We start from the raw sequence: 20,372 nt of genomic DNA, 5'->3' as shown, positions 1-20,372 counted from the left end.
TGTATATTTGCAAAATGACAATTATAACCTTAAAAGTTCTAACTAAATGTGTTTATTTTAAATTAATTATGTTATCTACACATTTAAATATATTTTATTAATAATTTTTAATTTACCTAATATTTGTTTTTTTTTTTTTGAGGGAATTTACCTAATATTTGTTACATTTTTGTTCGAAACATCACGCTACGCAATTTAGAAGCACAGCTTGTATTACAATGCTTGTTCAACAAAGTAATATAATTATTATAGCAAGGGTACTTTTGACTTTTCCCTCTAAAAGTCGGTGATCCTCCATCTTTCCGTACAAAATAGTGAGGAAAGGTTTTGAGCGTGGGTCCCATCTCAAAACTTTCTTTCCTCTTCTTTTTGAAGTGTTGCCAAAGGGTGGAAAACCAATCTTTCCACACATTTTCTTACCTTCTTCTATCTTTCCTTAATCTTTCTCTAGATCCAAACACAGCCTAAGTGTTATCCATTTCTCATATTTGAGTCACCTAGAAGGGTACAAAAATCCTAGGTTTCGAGCATACATGGAAACTTGGACATATGACTTCCATGACCTATAAATTGCATTTTCTCAAACGCGCAGACATAAGCAACGAAAGAGTGAGTAGTTGAAATCAAGAAGGACAGGACATACATAAGAAGAACAAAGGTCATGCACATTTATTATATAATCGCGAATGAGTGTGATATAATGTATGGACATGTAGGCATTTAAGGCTCAATATCATCTAAAACATGATGACACGCAATGTTAGATTTACACTTGCCTTACCATGGCATGTTTGTATGCATGAGCCTATAGTTGACACTTGAAAGTATATTTTGACATCTAGAAGACATGGCAAGGAATCTATAGACATGTTATCACCCTAGAATGTGTAAGATATAGACATGAATTAACATTTACAACATAAGACATCAAAGACATGCATTTACCTAATCCTTTGGCAACATGTTATATCTGATAAAAGTGTAAGTATATATAAAAAAGGACACACAAAAGATATATTAGAAAACATTTCTTTCTTGGATATTGCATAATAATTCATATTCAATCTCCATTGGAGACTTTAGTGTCGCTCACCCTCTTGGTTGTCCAAAATGAATGTACATCATGAACATGACATAATTCTCAATACTATGAATATATCCAAGCCCATATAAGGTGACCACCTCATCTTATAGCATGGTGCTACACATGATCAAACCTCTTACACCACCTTAAGGGATATCACACGTCTCATACCTGAATGCAGCACATGACTATGCCTCTTGCATCTCCATAGGTACCAACAAACTATCACATGATTAATATACTGTTCCTATTAGGGAGCTCATTCAAATCGGGTATAGGCGCCCTCTCCAATCTCATAATCAATTACTTTAAACAAACTTGATTGGATCTGTAAAGGATTGGACCAAGTTGTAGGAGTATGAACAACAACAACATAGAGTTTATCACAATAAATAGGTGTCTCACGCATAGGTGTGATCTCACTTTTATATGCATGCTACTTGCTGCTAGAACATCACCTTACATTGGCGTCTAAGTGTCTTTTGTAAGCACCCCACCTTCTTGGAGAAGAGCGTACGAGTAGTCGCAATGGATCATATCACCAACGTGAACCTCCTGCTCAAGAGGTAGGCTCAACTTGTTCATATAGGAACAACTCTTAATTTTTCAAAGAGAATATAATATTGAAAAGAAAAATATACAATAAAAACACAAGACATAATCAAATCAAATAACTGTTCAAGAATTAAATATATTAAGGGAAACCTTTAAGACTGAATATTTAACGGAAAATGCTAGATATCAAGAATGAGTTTTCTTGATGAATTGAAGAATGACATGGCAGAATTATCACCCTTAGATTTCAATCTTATTTATTAAAGTTTCATAAAAAAAAATACATAACACCCACTACCCCATGATTTCTGGCCAGGCTGATATTTTATTGGCTAACATTAATTTCGGGACAATTTCTTGATAAAATCTTTCTTGATATTTAGCATTGCGCATATTTAACCACTAGTTCTACTTGGAGAAGATGTACAAAGATTGTCATTTTCACATAAACATATCAAAGAAGAATGTTAAAACACAATAGACCAAAATCATTTAAAGCATCTCAAACCAAATCTAATATTGACAAGCTACTGTTTTTTGAAGAATTTTGTTGGAAGAATGAAAAAGACGTATGTGGATTCCCTACATTCGTTGGATCACACATTCACGTATTTATGACATCGACAATCACTTGATCACAGTCAAACGGTCGAAAAACTTATCTTTATTTTTATAATTCAAAAGCATTAAGGCTGGGCAAATAAAAAACAAGCACACCTAAAGAAAATTCATCGAACCAAAATCATGATCTGATACATATCCATTAACTAATTAATTAATATGGAAAAGCAAAAACATTCCTTTCAATCAAAAAAGAGAAAGGAAGCATCCCTCTCCCTAGTCCCTAATCCTATTTTACACTGTTTTCTTTAGGATTAAGTACAATACAATAATATTAACATAAAAGCAAACTAATATTCCCCTAAAAAAACAAACTAATTCAAAAGTAAATTAAAGAAGACAACAAAGAAACTATGATTGATGAAGGTGGTGGTGTCATTGTCGCATCACATAATGGCACATGCAGTGGGGTTATCATCACTGAAAGCAGTAGTGTATCTAACTTCAGCTGAACTAGCACGAGCAAGATTTGAAACATTTGGATCATAATTTGCGTTTCTAACGTAGCCAGAAGGTGCTTTTTTGTCATAAACACCAGGTGCATAAGGGTGTGCAACAACATCGTATGGAACATAAGGCCATAGCTCAACTCTTTTCCCTGTACGATGAGACATGCGTGCCACCACCTTGGAAGGTTCCACGTAGCCTGTGACTGTTACTTTGCTTGTTTTGCGATCTACTTCCACTTGTGTCACTCCTTTCATCCCTTCCACTGATTTCTTCACTTTTCTTTCGCATCCTTCACAATCCATCTTCACTTTCACCTCAACCGTCTGCATAATTAATATAACTCATTAGTTAATCACTTCAATTATATATTATAATTGTTACCTACATATTGGAAATGAATTCATGTGATATTGAGATATGAATTTGGATTGCCTAAAGTTGGATGCATTACATGGGTGCTTGAGTCGAGATCAAACGGTCCAAATTTGATACAACTTTTTTCTTTCGAAAACTAAAATTGAGGTTGCTTAATATATTTGTGGTCATTAGATCGAGATGGAACAATTTATATTTTAATGAGGATTTTGATTAAAAAATCAAGGGTTAAATAAGTAAATAGTCACCCTAAATATACCACTATTTGATTTTAGACCACTAAAATATTCTTTAGGTTTTTGGTCATTGTAAAATTTTTCATCTATGAAATTAGTCTCTGCTCTAGTGTAATACTCAATGTAGAGCATGAACTAATTTCATAGATGAAAAATTTTAGAGAGACCAAAAGCCTAAGAAATATTTTATGGAGACTAAAATCAAATGTTAGTATATTTATAAGGGGTCATTTACTTATTTAACCCAAAAATCAAAACTATTTATTTGAAGAAGAAAGGAATTTTAAGCATAAAATATGAACAGTTCAATCTCATAAATAGTCACCGATATGTTGATTGCGTGAATATGTGCCATCAATAACTACATGGAATACAAATTAATAGAATTAAAAGGAGTTGAGTAATTTTGTGTTACCTGGAATTGCCTGCGTTTCTTCCTGTATCTAGAGCTTCTGTGAGAGCAGTCAAAGAGGTCTGAGATGTGATCAAGAGCACCCATGATGTTGTATACTTGTTTGATAGAATTGATAAGTGATGAACTGATAATGTTTTGATATTATGTTACTAGTCCTGCTACTTACATTCTATATTTATAGAGATGATTGAGTAAGGATTAAACAAAGAATCCGGCAACGTAATTAAGGATTCTAAATCTTACACGTCCACGTGTCATATTATTGGTTTAAAACGGTAATTATCCAAAATAAAGTCGGTGATTATTTTTGTCTTAATGTGATGTTTTCAACGTCAAATGTCATGGGGCTATGGTCAAATACTCCATAATGGGAAAGAGAGACTTTTCTATGACTAAGGATATGGTGTGGCATAGATTTTGATGTTACTAGATGAGGAAACCGGAAGGAAGGAAGTAAGGAACGCATGTACCTAAATTCAGTAACCAACAATTAACTAACGTATGGTGTTCCATTCCTTCTTTTTCAATTAAACTTATCCAGATTTCATCATTAACAATACTAATCAATCAAAAAGATATAATTAGTTTTTATAAGTGGGCCTTCCTTCACATGCATGTCCTAACCACTGCCGTTGCTATGATAACGTGTAGTAGTTTGAATTTTCAACTAATTTATTCATATATGATAAGATTTGATCATTCAATTTGGTAGGTTATTATTGAGCTAAGGTCCATTATGTGATGATTATGTTTCTTAGGCAATTGTAACCATCATGTCTTGCACTGTTGTGTATTGAATGACAATCGTCGATGTAGTAATTTTGTGTCTATATGATGGACGAGTGGAAGTATCAAGTATATTTCATGTGGTTAGGGGCACAATAATTGTTAATAAGTGATTTCGGATATAAACAAGTGGAGCTCAGCTAGGGCGACATTGAAATGCATATATACCGTGTATAGAAATATTGATCTGTACCCTCTAATTATCTATGAACTCGTATCCGTTTCCGTTATCCACATCCTTTTTTTTTTGGTCAAGTTTTTTTTTTTTGGTCAAGTTATAAGGTTTTTTTTGGTCAAGACCGTTATCCACATCTTAACTAAGCTTTTTTTTTTTTTTTTTTTTACAGAAATAAAGCTAACTATTATCATTAATCAACCAATGTTCAATAAAAGAAGGATAAGAATAAAAAATACGGTGACTAGCCCAAGAACAGGTCGCCCTAGCTAAGCTATGAGCAACCATGTTCGCTTGTCTCCTAACAAACTTCACCTCGAAGTTGGAATGTAAAGATAACTAATAAATAATACTAGAAACAGGTGCCATTTAACCTGGGAAAGCAAACTTCTTTCCCACCATGGGAAAAAGTTGCTTTTTCCAGGACACCTGTAGGTGGGCAACCTGTTTCAGAAAAGAAAAAAAAAACTGAAATTTGTATTTTATTGTTGTTTGTTTTTTCTAGTGTACCTCCTCTAATTACTATTGCATCACATCAATTCTTTCCATGTATAACCTCATCTCTTTCCCTGCTTCTTCCATCTACCCAGAAACGAAGAAACCCACTCACGCTTCTTCTTTTCCATTTCTCTCATCTGGCTTCGCTGCTTTAGATATGCAGCAACAGAAACTTGCCCTCTCACAAGTCCATATTCCCCAATCCCCTCTCAGCTAAAACCTTAATCATGGCTGCAAATACCCCATGCACCATCAGAGAAGATTAAATTGTTCTTTCAATTTTGAATTCTTTATTTTCCTAAATCCAATTTCTCACCCAGATTCAAACCTTTATCACCATTTAACATGATTCATACTCTCCAATTTTAAATTTTCGGATTATTTATCAAATTTTGGATTTTTTGATGTTGTGATCTATTTTTGTATGTATCTGGGAAACATTGGAATCAATCAATAGATTGATCTGATGCTCGTTTTCCTTCTCTCTGAAAGGTAAAAAAATGGTGGTTATTAACATGTGCTTAATCAACATAGTAATAGGTTAAGCTTTTTTAATAACCGATGCTTAATAAAAAAACCAGTTGAAAAAACATTAAATGAAAAAATAAAAGTCAAGCCAAATGAAATATTGTTGTTTAATCAATTGGTGGGGTCCACTGTTGCAGTTCACAATATCAGGCAACAAGTTAGAGCCATTAATAGGTCACAAATCTCAGCCATCCAAATAAAAAATTATTAAATCTATGGTTGTGGTTCAACTTTCCCATGATGGGAAAGAACTTTCCTTTCCCATACTAAACTCCACCCTAGAAACAATAGCATAGAATTCCGAATCACCATGACCCGGAGAAGATAAAGCTTGCACTAGAGTAGATGAGTCGGACTCGAACAAAACCTGGTCCCATCTGTTCGCATCAGCAAAGTGAAGGGCCTCGAGTAAGGCTAATGCCTCCCCCTCCAAAACTGTCATATTTGCCCGCTTCCATTTTGTTTTAGCCCGAATAAATTGCCCGCGGGAGTCTCTAACACAACACGCAAAAGATGTAATATGGTCACGATCATGGAACGCGGCATCTACATTGCACTTCAACCACGTCTCGCTCGGTTTCTCCCAAACTGAATTGTTACCTTGCACTATACTCTGCTCGTGTTGTACAACCAGTGGTGAAGGCTGTTTGTGAACATTTTGCCATTGCTGCCATGCATCTAGTGCTGTCCTCCCAATGCTCGTTGATGTATGATGAGCGTCATTCCAAATGACATCATTACGTGCAGCCCAAATTTGCCAAAGAAGTAAAGCCACCCGACCAGCAATGTCTCGACTTTCTGAACGACATATATTAAAAACAAAGTCTGCCAAACTGCTCACAGTTCCAACTCGCGGTTGCAGTATAGTCTTAAGCCCTGCCCAATACCAACTCTCATGCGCCACCGTACAACCCACAAAAGCATGCCAAATCAATAAATATTAAAATACCATATCACCTTAACACAATTAAAAAAAGAGTTCATCACCTTAACACAATTAAAAAAAAAAAAGTTTATCCATAAATCACTTTTTTACATCCCCATGAACTTAAATCAGTTGGTAGGAACAATGCATAATACATGCATGAGGTGAAGTTCAAACTCCAGACATTCCACTTCTTCATATTTAAAATGTGTAAGTTCAAACCACTAAACAACTTTTTTTTTTGACGTTTTAAACCACTAAACAACTTGAAAAAGAGTTTAAGGTTCTTTAATATTGAATTAGAGAGAAATTTTCTTTAAACAACTTTTTTAAGGATTTTAGACACCCTTTTTTATCACACACCTCCTATGTGTCGATCTCTTATTGGTCCAACAAAAACAAAATAAATAATAATAATATTATTATTATTAATGAAATCAAAAGAAAACAAAACTCTCAAACCTCACCACCACCGTCGCGGCCTCTTGTCCTCACCTCAAAAGTCAAACCTCCCCTCTCATCATCCTCCCTTTCTATGTTTTCTCTCTTTCCTCACCGACAATACTCTCTGTCATTTTCTTCCTCCTATCCGCTCATAACTCTCTCGTCTCATCGGATATGGAACCACCACAATATCAATAATCCAATAACTCGAGAATTAATATGCATCACTTCACCCACATGAATTATTTCAATTGAATGACAATCCAACAATCTTTAATCCTAGAGTTTTAGCAAAACTGACATAGTCTTCGTAATAGAAAACAAAAAAATGATGTATGATTTTAGATTTTTTATTTTCTTCTAATGATTTGATCAATCACAAATTCATAGATTGTTCTACCTTTGGTGGGGCAGGTCTGGTGGCTTAATTGTGACGTGGAACAACTTTATTCATGTCTCAATAAAAACTTGTGATTTCAATATAGTTTATTAAATCTACTTCAAAAAAATAATATAGTGATTAAATCTAGGCTAACATATTATTTTTGTCACTTAACTTATTTTAAGAGAGTTTGGTCTTTTAACTTTAAAATCGGTCAATCCAGTCCTTTAGTTTATTTTAAAAGTTTATATTGATCTCTTATTTTTACAATTGGTCTTTTGGTCTTTTAATTTAGGCCAAATACCTCCCTGGGCCTTTAAGTTTCACGTTTGTTTCAGATAGGTCCTTTAAGTTTCTAAGGTGCCAGATAGGTCCTTTAAGTTTCTAAGGTTTCAGATAGGTCTTTAACGGAGGTTGATAGAAGGACCTATCTGAAATGTATCTATATGTATTATTTGGGCAACTTGATTATCTTATAGGTGAGGTGAGGAAACAAGAAACTAAAGAAGGGTTATTTTCTAATTCGTCATTTCATCGTTTGAGTTATTTGAAAAGTTAGAAATGAAAATGTTTTCAAAGTTATCACTAGAGGACGGAAGAGATTAAAGTAACTCCATGGAAATAGAGTATTTGTCTGCTAAAGGCGTATCCATGGTTATACTATGAATGGTGGAGTTGGGATTGAGAGACTGTATTACATTTTTTTATTTAAATTATATCAAATAATTTAATTTATTTAAATATAATCATGTTTATTATCATTTCTTCATTAAACAAATGATTTATAAAATAATTGTTATCATGTCTATATTTCATCTTATTCTTATCTTAACTTATATTTTATCGTTTTATTTTTTAAGATAAATATCATATCATCTCTCTATCATATCTTTTACAATAAGATAAAATATTGCCTACTTTAATTTAATATATTTGATTCAATTTGGATTATCTTGGTTTTGTTTATTTGGGCTCTATCTGGCCCTCTTTTATTCCAATTTCTTTTTTAATTAACCATAAAAAAAAAAAAATGATGAGTGTGCTTTTCTTTTTAGGGGAAAAATGACTCGTACTTAACGATTAAAAACCTTGAGATATATCCCTATTCCTAGTGGTAGTGTTCAAATAGGCAAAATAATAGTATAAAGAGGGAAGAAATGAATTCTTAATTATTTTTATGATAAAAGAGATTAAAGAGATGAGATTCTAAATCTAATCAGAAGAGCAATCGAGTTCCTTTTCAAGAATAAATCGCTTTCCCCTTCCCTTTCCCTTCCCTTCCAATCTCAATCAACATTCGGAGTCGCGCTGAACTCCACTCGCCGGAGTTCCCAAGGCCGCCACTAACCGTAAGAAACTCCGTCCATTTTTAATAATCATTGGATTCGATTTGTGATTCATAACATAGGATTAGACAATTTAGCCCCCTTTTTTGCATATGTTTTTTATTATCAAATATAGCTGATTAATGAGTTGTGGCTATTTCATTTCTAATGTTTATGCTTCCGACACCAAACACGACACGTTGAAAATTTTGATAAAATGACACAATCCAATCTAATCACATCTGTTCGTGTCGTGTCAGTGTTGGACGCCTTCGATCAGAAGTGTCGATACTACTATGAAGTGTTATGTTGTGGTTATATACTTATATGTGCATGAAATGAGATGGGAGTGAAGACTTTGGATTTCTCACCGGAAACTATTTGTGCAGGTGTATACTTATATTGACAATTTTATATACCTAATAGTCAAGTTTTAGGGTATAAGAAGCTTCAATGGCCAAGAAACCGGTGCCAAGGTCCAGTAAATTATCCGTCTACCTGTACATTCCTAATATCATTGGTGGGTATTTCATTATTATGCTTTTAATTCTCTCATGTTTATGATACTTTGTAGAAAAAGTTGTCTATTAATTCCATGGGTCCGTTTGGATTAGCTTATTTGAGTTTGTCCCCTGTCATAAGCACTTGTGAGACTCTCTGAGAAAATACATGGAAACAACGTATGACATGCTCATAAGTTCAACGGGTTAACTTAAGATAACAACTTATAGCTTATATTAAAATTGTTTGACTTTATTTTATCTTTAGTTATACAAATATCTTATATGGTAAATGATTATGCTATTAGTGTTTAATTAAGCTGTTTATCCAAACAAGACCTTAGTATTGATAGATATATTGGGATAAAACTCCAATATAGGATAGATAGACTGAGTAATACATAAATTTTATCCAGGCCATTTTGGGACTGTTTATTGGGTCATACCATGCGTTTTTGACAAGGATTATGCCATGTGTTAGCAACTAGTTTTGTAAACAAAAGATGTTTATTGTTGTAAGCTGTGTAACCCTGTTTTTATTTGTTGGATTGTTCAAGAGATTTATCATGTTCTTGCTCGTAGTGTTCCAAGAATACAATGTCTTAACTCTTGACTGTCCATGATGGTGCAGGATACATCCGGGTTCTTTTGAACTGTCTTGCCTTCTCTTTGTGTTTAAGAAACAAAATCGTTTTCCCTATTCTCTACTTTTTCAGGTGGGATACAGTTTAATGGATTTTTTTCTCCTTCTATTGAACTATTACTTCTTTAATATAACGGGGTCCGTGTATAATTTGGCTGAATTTGTGTTGCTAGCTTTGTATGCGATGCTGTGGATGGCTGGTGTGCACGAAGATTCAACCAAGGTATAATTTTTTGATGTCAGACCACTAATAAGTTTCTATTGATGATTGTAAATAATGTCAATAGTTGACTAAGAAAAATCTTTACACAATTTATGTATGTCCACTATGATCCGATTGCATCCACATTCATCACACTAACATTCTTGAGCAAAAGTTGGTCAATAATTAAGGGATGACTAGATTTTCTGACTCCTTGTGGTTTAGAGTGTTCTGAATGTGATCCTGTATTAAATATCTTTACTCTTAGCTGCCTTCTGTTTTGTGAAAGCAGATTAAACTTGATTTTTGAAACACTTCCTGATTATTGAATGTTTCAAAATCATTTGGATCTTAACACTTGAAAATCTGTTTGAAACTGAGGGAAAATTACTGATGGAGTTCGCTTAGATCTTTGTATGAGAAGCATATACAATTTCAATCTGTGATCATATATACATTTTCCATTCTTGAGTGCCAGCTACCATGTTTTGCTAACTGAGTGAACATTACAGATGGAATTCATTTAGATCTTTGTATGTGAAGCATTTAAAATTTAAATCTGTGATCAGATTTACCTTTTCCATTCTTGAGTGCCAGCTGCCATGTTTTTCTCCCATGAGTCCATGACAGCATTCTGTTGATTGTTTGAATTTTACATTTTTTCATGAAACATTGCTTAGGGTGGACTTTAGTGAGCTATGATGCATAGGTACGGGTACCGGTACCAGTACGTAATACGGCAAATTTTTAAAAACGAAGGTACGGGTACGTTGGTATAAAACATTAAAAAAAGATTTTTCAAGTGAATTACTACACTTCTATCATCATGTTGCTTGAGAGTTTTATTTTTTTTGTGCATCCCCTCTACTATTTTCATTAAAGCAAGGTAATTTTGGTTATTTTTTCAACGCCCGTACGTGTTTGCTGCACCAACTACGACGAAATAACTAAGTAAAAATAGGTACGGTTCAATACTAAGTTACGAGTACCATACGCGTACCCAATACGGGTGCGTACCCGGTACCGGTACTTCTCCATGTTTGGAGTACCCATGCTTCATAGTTAGTGAGTATTAAATAAAAATAAACAAAATAAATGGTAGGAAGGCTTGTATGCTAATAAAGGTTGGCTTCAACGGTATAATTAAACATCAACATAAAGGTCTTCGGCTCAAATCATGCTGCTGGTATTTTATTAATTTTTTATGTTTAAGCACCATTATAAGGCAAACCTATAGTTATAGCATATCCTTACTGTGCAATTTGGAAAGTTCCTGTCTCTGTGTACTTATTATTTTTAATTTTTTTAAATGTAATTATTCCACACAATAAACCAATATATTAATCAAGCATTTATAGCTCCACGACGCCACAATGGTTTATCGCATGATGCTGTTCTTTAATAAGCCGCTATACAATGTTGCATTTTTCGTTACTTGTTATGTTATTTTTTTGATTCAGTGTCAACATTTGGAGCTGTGCTGGATATGGTAACCGACAGGTTATTCTCGTTCTTGTTCCCTTCTCACTCTCAGTAATAGGACACATGCTAGCCAATGAAATATGTTGATTAATACTGATTGAAATTCTGTGTATTGTTTGATTCCTGTGTGCTTTGAATTAATGTAGTTTTCTTAATTACAGGATTAGCACTGCTTGTCTTCTTGTAGTTCTATCCCAATTATACAAGTAAGATATATCTCCTTTCGAGCTGTTCCTCAGTCGCTATGATTTTAAGCCTGTACACCTGACTTTTGGGCTGAATTTGTGTGAAGGCCTGGTTTGATCTTCTTGTCATTGCTCGCCTTAGACATTGGCAGCCACTGGTTTCAAATGTACAGGTATTGTAAGTTAACTGTTCTTTTTTTCCCCTAACTCAAATTTGCATGATTCTAAAGTTACTGGATTCGATCTTGATGAATTTATTGAGCTGGTTTTTTACTTTAAATGCAGCACTTTCTTGGCTGGCAAAGCCAGTCATAAGGATGTAAAAGACAGCACCAACTGGCTTTTCAGGGCTTATTATGGAAATAGGATGTTTATGGCTTACTGTTGTGTCTCATGTGAGGTAATTGTTATGCTGTCATCTTAATATTTTGTTTAAAAACCTTTGTTAATATTGTTTTTCTTAGTTTCTTATCCTTTATATTCTACAGGTTCTTTACTTAATCTTGTTTTATCTTGCGGAGAATCAAACAGAGACATTGGTGGATGTTAGTATTTTCTCCGTGCTTCTGATGCTTTTTAGATCGCGCCCTCTTGTTTGTTATAGATTAGAATAAAGAGAAATGTTAGGAACACTCTCTTTCTAGCACTCTCTCTAACACTCACTCTCTTATTGGGTGAAACCCATGTGGGTCTCACCACTTTATGTGGGATCCATTTCCAATGTGTGGTACCCACATGGATTTCATCCAATAAGAGAGTGGGTGTTAGAGAGAGTGTTAAAAAGAGTGTCCATAGCACTCCTCTAGAATAAAAGTGATTTTGATATAAATAATTCAACGATTATTCTTTAATTTTTTTTCCTTTCAAAAAGCATAAACTATCGTGTTTGTTTCAAAATGATTATTAACGTTGCTTTGGCACCTAAAAAATTATTTGATTTTGTACTTCTATCTCTTCTATTAAAAATGACTTTCTTCAAAAGCTATTCAAAATAGCTTTTAATTTTCAACATGAAAATCATTTTTTAACGAAATGTTTTTCAAAAAAGCTTACACAATAACATAACTGAAGTATCAAAAATGATTTTTTTTTTTTTTTATAATCTTAAACAAATGGGCCCATTATCCATGATATTTAGAGGGTTCTTCTGATCATCTTAGTTCTTAATTGTTTCTATTTTCAGGTTTTATCAAGTAATTTACAAAAGATAAGCTTAATCTCTTTCCTAATCGGCACAAGTTTATTTGGATGGGCAACCAAGCAAATTATAAATGTTATTCAGGTTCGTACATGGTGTATTTATTTTGCATATTTTAGATAATGAAATGCTGTGTATATTTAGTTTTTGATCACCCCATCCTATAATGAGAAAAAGAAAATCGGAATCCCAAGAAAAAATGGTAGTACTAAATTGTTCGTATTTTTTTAATATGGAATACCATCCTTTTAAGCGAAGAGGGAAGCCTTGGTCCAATGATTGTAGTTGCTTCCATGTGACTGGAGCTCGGGTTGAGTCAAAAAAATGATACCAGACTGTCTACAATAGGCTCGAGTTTGGCCCTTTACTAGTTCCCTCTTTAGAGCGAATAGCACCGTGTTGTCATTTATTCATTCAACAACTTTTCCTCTGCTTTTGCTATTCTCCACAAGACAATGAAGAAAAATAAGAATGCAAAGCAGACCTACTGAACCCCAACCAGACCTTATTATCTTCATATTATGACTTGACGTCAAGGTTTTTTTTGGGAGTTAGGAAGGGAAGAGAGGGGAGAAGATGATAGAGGCCTGAGTATGAGGGATAAGGGAAAAGGGGCTATTATGTAATACAGAGTGTGGTGCGGTTATATGGCAGTTAAAGAGTGGGCTAGGATGCTTAGTTGGCAAGGTGGGTGAATGGCAGTGGGTATGCAAGATTATTGCTAGGAACCATTGTGGTTAGGCAAGGAAAGAGTGTTCTCTTTCTTTCAGGCGTTTAGCTCTAGGGTAGTTTGGAATCATTTCCTTTCTACAATTTATCTTTCACTTTGCTATTGTAAGAGCTTTTGCTCAAGTTCTAGTTAATTTATCTTTCATAGACTATATTTCCGAGATACATCAGAAGAGGATGAGAGGAAAATCTCTCACCTTGTTTGGGAGTGTATTTGGAGGGTAAGGGAAGGGAAGACTTATGATGTAATATTTTCTTTGTTTTGAGAGTATATATTATAAAAAGAGGAAGATAATTTGGAGAATTTTTCAAATCCCTCCAAAATTCTCCATTGTTCTCATCCAAAGTCCTCTCCCAATTTATTTTGAGTTCTTCCGTATTTGGAGGTTTAAGTCCTATGAAGAAAAATAAATCCCCTATGCAAGGTGAGAGACTATCCTCTCTTCCCCTTCTTAACTCCCAAACAAAGTTGTAAGGTTTCATTCTTAACATTTTAGCCATATAACAAAAGTTTGGGAATAAGAATTGATTGTTTATTATTTATTTAGCTACACCTACTAGGTGTTTATCGAATCCTTTTGAATTTATTTGTTCATTGGCTTAAGTCCTGCATTTTAATCTTCCATACAACCATATGATTTCAGATGAAGACAGCAGCAGACATGTGTGTGCTTTATGATATCGACAAAAAACACAAGCACTGATGTTTATTCTATGTCCACGAAGTCCTTGCCTTTGCCTTCTAGTACCAAGCTAAATGTTAAATTTTAGTATCCTAGATATCCTAGATGGCAATTGAGCTTGAATTGTTCAGTTTTACAATGTTTGTAATCAAAGAAATAGTGAAAGGGAACGATGCTGAATTAGAAAATCCAGCCGTGCATGTAGCCAACAATTCAATAGCACAAGGTTTGTTGCCTTTTGTGTTCATTATTCATCACACTACAACATATTTGTTCAGTTCTGAATTCCTTCCTAATCAATTAAAGTCTGTCAATATTATCTGCACCAGGGGAAATGTCACACCAATTATGACTTGTGATTATTTTGTTTTGGGGTTTGGAATATACTGAATAAGCGCGTATATTTTACACACAGCGAATGTTATTGTAATTTCCTGTTGCAGGGTGAGACCTGGCTTGCAGGGTTTAGTAAAACAACTGAATTTTCATGTATTGTATGATATATATAACTCTTGCGAGATTCTAGGGTTGGTTTTGTGAGATAAAAAAAAACATTCTAGTAACGGCATGTATTTTGTGTGTTTGAATGATTTTTTAACAATGATTTTGAAGTGTGGTAATCACATATTTGGATGTTCACACTAAAAAAATTCGGTGTAAAATGTAGAGGATAAAACTGAGTAACATTTATACTATCTCTTGCCTTTCGCACAAGAAAAGAAATAAAATTGTGTTAATATCAGAAATATTGATTGTTCAATAATATTGACATTTCAATTCTTTTTACATGTTATTCATTGTGAAACGTACATGCTTAATTTCCATGCAATATCCGGGTGCTTTTGGAATAAAATTCAAATCTATGTTATCATTAATTATAACTAACTAATTTTGATTTGGTCTTTTTCTTCTTTCTGCCGACAGTATGACTTGTGAAAGCAAACACATGTAAGGCGTGGTTTGACAAATGTCGTAATATTCATTTTGCTTAAGGACTATATATTGGAGCAAATGTATATGTATATTATATTGTTACTATTTCTTTTGGGAACAGGAGGGTTAAGATAAACAAGTATCTTTTTATTAGCCATGTTAAGATTAATAAGAGAACTAGCTTATTATTTACTTCCCTAGTTTTTAGTTTATCTTGGGGACCATGAAGTTGTTTAAAAAATTAAACTTATTCTTTTTGAAGGCGTAAGGTTATTTGTTTATTCACTCTCCCAATGGCGTGGATGTCCGGCCCGTTGGGGTGTTTTGGAATCAATGTAGGTTTATGAAATTGGGAAGAGACAAGCTACATAATAAACAAGACTTCATTCATGTGGGGTTTGAGATATGCTTTGGAACAGTTTCTTGGGGATAGAATGATGCATTGCATATAAGGACACGAGAAAAAAGTGGAACTGCAGTATTTGAGTTCCAAGGCATAACACATGCATTAACAGAATATTGCAATAGCCATTTTTTTTAATAAGAATATTGCAATATATCGATTGAAATCTTAATAATATCAATATGACAGCTATATAGATCTAAGGTGAAGAATAATCAAACCTACCAGAGTCGTATACATTAAACAGCAAACTCAATTAATTAATACCATAGGAATCAACATCACATATTGCATGAATTATAAACTTTCTCCAAACAATAAAATTTCTCTCTTAACTTAACCGTCCTACTATTTCGTAACACAAATGATCATCATAAAAATTCCCCGTTGGCTAAAGTGTGAAATCAATACAAACTAAACCCAAAAAACTGGCTAATGATGATGGCAAACCCAAGGGCTATCGCTATAAGAGAAGAAGCCCAAGTGAGTTTCTCAGTTATTCTAGGCACTCTATCCTTTAGTGCTTGGCTACATGATCCTATAAATACTGTATAGCTCCCCATTGCAACTACAGTTCCAACTAAGAACATGATGAGAAATGCAGCACCGGATACGCGAGAAGGCAAAGCAAGAGCAGGCAACACCATCATCAACGCGTCTGGTTGCAATCCATGAACTATTCCAGTGGCGAAAGTAGCAAAACCAATCTTCTTCTTTCCAGCTACAGGATTATCGAGTGATTCATAGGCGCTGACACCGCTTTCACCGTTTTCTAAGGCAACAATTGGGGCGGGAACTTCTGAAGCTTCCTTAATTCCCATAGCACCAATTACCAGCAAGGTAAGGCCTACCACTCTGGTGCCCCAAGTTCGGATGATCTCAATGTGAAGTCGATCTTTTAGGAGCAAAAATATTAAGCCAAAGATTAACTGACCAGCATCATGGCCACAACCCCAAAGGGCTCCAACGAGGGCGCTCTCCGTTCGAGTACGACCAATTGACAACGGAGCCAAAGCTGCAAGGTGGTCAGGCCCTGATAATGTGTGCAAGCAACCAGCAAAGAAACCAGTCCAAGCACTACTTAGGAGCTCGGTACGGATAAGTTTTCCCCCAACTGCAGTTGTGGCAGGACCACTGGTCTTGGCAGCATTTGCAAATGTTGCAAAGGCTGCTGGTGCAAAAACTGGTTGAACTAAAAGCACAACAAGAGCAGAGAGTATTACAAATGTCTGAACTGTTATTCCCTGAGGAAAAAAAATAAGCACAAAGGACGACTTTATAAGTTTTATTGGAAAGTTTAAACATCGAAAAGAAAATTAAATTGTAAATTGGATCTATAAAATGTAAACCCTTGTAACTTTCAGCCAAAAAAGAATTATCATGAATACAACAACAGCAGTATCAGTTGGCAATAATAATTACAATAAACAACTATCACTCTAATAGAATAAACGACTTAATTAAAAGCTTATCATATACATACTTATGAATAAGTTATTTCTACGACAAAAGATAAATTAAAGTCACCCTGTTTTCATATAAGCTACAAACTGTTTTATAAACTATTGCGGAGAGGTTATGGAAATAAGCTGAAAAGTAAAAACAACTTATGGACATGCCATGCGTTGTTTTCATAAGCTCTTCAAAACAACCTCACAACTGCTTATTCCAATAGTTAACTCAAATAAGCCAAGCCAAACAGGCCTTGTGTCACAATCACCCACTTCAACAAAGTAACTTTCAAGTGAAAATCTACATGTATTGATATCTGTTAAGTTATAAAAGAGTCCCCAAGTAAATAAGCTTTTATGTTTATTCATAAGTTCTCCCTAACTAAAATTGTATCTTCATAAGTTGTATTTTCATAAACTACCTTGACAAGCTTATGAATAATATATAAAAGCTTATTTATTTGCATAAACTGTTTGTCATAAGCTAAAAAAAAAAAGCCAATCCAAACGGACTAATGTCAATAATCACATTAGTAAAAAGGAGCAATAGATCCAAAAAATGAAAACTGCTTCAAAAGTTAAACAAAAGGGTAAAGGAATCAACCATGTTCACATAATAAATTCTTAATCAGCATTATACTAATAACTACAAAGATTATTCCCTAATACCAATGACAATTGACAAGTGAAGATTCTTATAATTCAAAAAAGCACAATTATATTCTTCAAGACACTACTCATACAATGGAACAAAATCAACTTTAAAACAAAACAAAACAGAATCAAAACGACAACGAAACTCTATGTACTTGGCCATAAAATAAAATAAAAAAGCACACACCTTTGGTTTTTTGAAATCACTGGCATTGATCTTATCGACAGGTTGAGATTCAATTATAGGGTTATCAGAATTGGCAACATGAGAAAGTGAATTGTTGTTGGGTTTGACGAAAAGGGGAGTTGCAGACAAAAATGGAGATGGGTTTTCATGGTTACGAGAAATTGAAGCGACCCAGTTGAAGGAAGAACGGTTTGAAGGGGAAAAATTTAATCTTGAAGAATTAAAACGAGGTTTTAGAGGAAGAAAAGTGAAGGGTTTGAGATTGGTGTTGAGAGAAGAGGAAGAAGATAGAAGCCTATCCATGGCTTCTATTGTCGTTGAATGGGTAAAGTGAAATGAAAGTGTCAAACAAAACAAAGAACAAGAACGTAAAGGGTAAAGTGTGTGTTGTGTCTGGTTTCTATTCACACCTCTTCACTGTTGTTAACTATAGCTACTTCTACCTAATTCCTTTGAATAGAGTAATGCTAGCACGAAAGGGTAAATTATCATTCTTGTCACATGCAATAGCCACGTCACTTACAAAAAAAAAAAATCTAACTTCAAAAAAACAAATCGTCACACAAATAAATCAGGAATTAGTGCCTAAATATTTTTTCAACAAAATGTGATGACATGATGTTAACATCGTAAGCTTTGAACTACTTGGCATTCAATAATTTGTGTGAGGACAAGTAAATTCTTCTATGGTTTTGTTAAGCATTTGTTGAGGATTAAAAAATAAAAACAATTGAAAAATTATTTTTTGATGTTTTAATCTGTTGAATGTACTAATCTCAAGATAAATTTTCTATTTTAAATATCTTATAAAATATTTTAAGGACACTTGTTAGTGTCTCTTATTTTTCAATTATTTACCCTATTTCCCATTTTTTTTACTTAAAGGCGCTTATGCATTTCTTTTATAAAATTAGGTTGAGTACACACATAAAGGTATCAATGAAAATTTGGAAATTAGGTGAGGATGTGTACTGTTACAATAACCTGAGCGAAGTCATAGTTATGCCTCTTAATAAACTTTACATGAAAGTTCTTATAAAAAGTATTAAAAAGACACCAAGAACTACTAATGATAGTAACAAACTCACAATCATCTTGTTTGCTATCGTGGAATGAGTTAACCTCTCGCTTAAAATCTAGTTTAAAATGAACTGTACTCAAATGTAAACCTTTCATCCACCATAAAGTTAATAACAAGTCAAAAGTTTCACCCACGTTCACTTCAATTAAAGGGGCGATCCATTGTTTGTGTTCCTCTACTCTCTATTATCCCTCATTTTTTTATTCCCCCTACTTTTGTCCTCTACATTTTAATATAATGGACATGTATCCATTACGTTGTATCTTGCAATTACATTTTGGTTCTTACTCATTTAAGATATCAATTTTTCTCCATCAATACACAATACAAGAAGTGGATCACCTATCAATGGGTGAACATGTCAAATCAGCAGTTAAGTAACTAATTATCTAATTATGTCCTCTATCTCCCTAAATGTGACCTTTTTCAAGACCATCTTTGTTGTATGTTAGAATCTAGAATACTCCATTTATGTGTTCTCAGTAAGAAGAATTTAAGAATCGATTTACCACATTAATTGCAAAGAAAATGTAAAAATGAGTGACCGTGAGATAGTTAATTTTTGGGCCATGTTCCGGTGCACTGGTTAAGGAAGACAAAAAAAGAAAGTTTTAATTTAAAAATATAACTTTTTAAACTTTTGAGGAGTTGACTACACAATTTTCAATGTCATATTACTATATTTACTTCCTTAATCAGTGTCTTGGGGGCACCGGTTGACATTTCCCTTAATTTTTTAACCAATCTCATATCTCCCTGGATCTGATAGGAGCTCACCCTAATTAGTTAGGAGTTTGACTTTTAGTTCTATATGAGTATCAACTAGCTTGACACTCGATAGAATTTTTTCTTCAAAAATATCCGTAACATATTTGCTTTGTAAAACTAAAAGAATATCTTTGGATTGGGCTAACTAAATACCCAAAAAGTAAAGTCTTAGTCTGATTATAAAGATTTTATTTCAACCGGAGCATTCTCCATTGATCAGTACCAATTATGACAATGTCATGTAGATAAACAATACTCCCTCCGTCCCATATTACTTGACCTAGTTGACTCCGTCACGTATGCCAATGCACAATTTTAAACTTAAATTTCTTTAATAATCTAGTAGAAAAAATTACGAAAATTTGATATTTTGAAAATATTAATCGAGACGAATCCAACAACATCTTATATGCTATATTTTGTTTTTATATATTAGTAGAAAAATAGAGTCAAAGCATGTTATATGAATAGTGC

General features: G+C 33.8%; 4 protein-coding genes across 4 annotated transcripts; 1 reads left to right on the top strand and 3 right to left on the bottom strand.

The window, feature by feature from the left end:
• Positions 1 to 2,370: 2,370 nt before the first annotated feature.
• Positions 2,371 to 3,900, bottom strand: LOC146931259 (heavy metal-associated isoprenylated plant protein 26-like). The gene is made up of 2 exons (XM_085702740.1): positions 3,737 to 3,900; positions 2,371 to 3,033 (listed from the first exon to the last, which is right to left on the bottom strand). The coding sequence occupies exons 1-2, from the start codon at positions 3,818 to 3,820 to the stop codon at positions 2,647 to 2,649; spliced, it is 471 nt and encodes a 156-aa protein (XP_085558866.1). The 5' UTR covers positions 3,821 to 3,900; the 3' UTR covers positions 2,371 to 2,646.
• A 2,049-nt stretch (positions 3,901 to 5,949) lies between these two features.
• LOC146931258 (uncharacterized) lies at positions 5,950 to 8,841 on the bottom strand. Its single transcript, XM_085707643.1, has 2 exons — positions 8,823 to 8,841; positions 5,950 to 6,521 (listed from the first exon to the last, which is right to left on the bottom strand). The coding sequence occupies exons 1-2, from the start codon at positions 8,839 to 8,841 to the stop codon at positions 5,950 to 5,952; spliced, it is 591 nt and encodes a 196-aa protein (XP_085563769.1).
• LOC146931257 (putative CDP-diacylglycerol--inositol 3-phosphatidyltransferase 2) lies at positions 8,579 to 14,749 on the top strand. The gene is made up of 11 exons (XM_085702735.1): positions 8,579 to 8,823; positions 9,189 to 9,319; positions 9,931 to 10,015; positions 10,116 to 10,165; positions 11,605 to 11,644; positions 11,788 to 11,832; positions 11,919 to 11,984; positions 12,097 to 12,211; positions 12,300 to 12,356; positions 12,995 to 13,093; positions 14,383 to 14,749. The coding sequence occupies exons 2-11, from the start codon at positions 9,253 to 9,255 to the stop codon at positions 14,440 to 14,442; spliced, it is 684 nt and encodes a 227-aa protein (XP_085558861.1). The 5' UTR covers positions 8,579 to 8,823; positions 9,189 to 9,252; the 3' UTR covers positions 14,443 to 14,749.
• A 1,243-nt stretch (positions 14,750 to 15,992) lies between these two features.
• LOC146931256 (chloroplast protein FOR GROWTH AND FERTILITY 2-like) lies at positions 15,993 to 18,444 on the bottom strand. The gene is made up of 2 exons (XM_085702734.1): positions 18,050 to 18,444; positions 15,993 to 17,001 (listed from the first exon to the last, which is right to left on the bottom strand). Exons 1-2 carry the CDS (start codon positions 18,350 to 18,352, stop codon positions 16,162 to 16,164), a joined length of 1,143 nt encoding a protein of 380 aa, XP_085558860.1. The 5' UTR covers positions 18,353 to 18,444; the 3' UTR covers positions 15,993 to 16,161.
• Positions 18,445 to 20,372: the final 1,928 nt, after the last annotated feature.

Source organism: Medicago sativa, chromosome 4 (assembly GCF_051527215.1).
Source record: "Medicago sativa cultivar Bolivia chromosome 4, Bolivia_mono, whole genome shotgun sequence".
Taxonomy (NCBI): Eukaryota; Viridiplantae; Streptophyta; class Magnoliopsida; order Fabales; family Fabaceae; genus Medicago; species Medicago sativa.
Note: the sequence above shows the minus strand (reverse complement) of the source record. Positions and strands in the feature narration are given on the sequence as shown.

What these genes read in the sequence shown, in the direction of transcription:
- LOC146931259 (XM_085702740.1), bottom strand. Translation starts at nt 3,820, where the DNA reads ATGGGTGCTCTTGATCACATCTCAGACCTCTTTGACTGCTCTCACAGA. An exon ending in AGAAACGCAGGCAATTCCAG is followed by an intron (nt 3,034 to 3,736) that starts GTAACACAAAAT and finishes TTAATTATGCAG; the next exon opens with ACGGTTGAGGTGAAAGTGAA.
- LOC146931257 (XM_085702735.1), top strand. Translation starts at nt 9,253, where the DNA reads ATGGCCAAGAAACCGGTGCCAAGGTCCAGTAAATTATCCGTCTACCTG. An exon ending in CCTATTCTCTACTTTTTCAG is followed by an intron (nt 10,016 to 10,115) that starts GTGGGATACAGT and finishes TTGTGTTGCTAG; the next exon opens with CTTTGTATGCGATGCTGTGG. An exon ending in CACTGGTTTCAAATGTACAG is followed by an intron (nt 11,985 to 12,096) that starts GTATTGTAAGTT and finishes CTTTAAATGCAG; the next exon opens with CACTTTCTTGGCTGGCAAAG.
- LOC146931256 (XM_085702734.1), bottom strand. Translation starts at nt 18,352, where the DNA reads ATGGATAGGCTTCTATCTTCTTCCTCTTCTCTCAACACCAATCTCAAA. An exon ending in GTGATTTCAAAAAACCAAAG is followed by an intron (nt 17,002 to 18,049) that starts GTGTGTGCTTTT and finishes TTTTTTCCTCAG; the next exon opens with GGAATAACAGTTCAGACATT.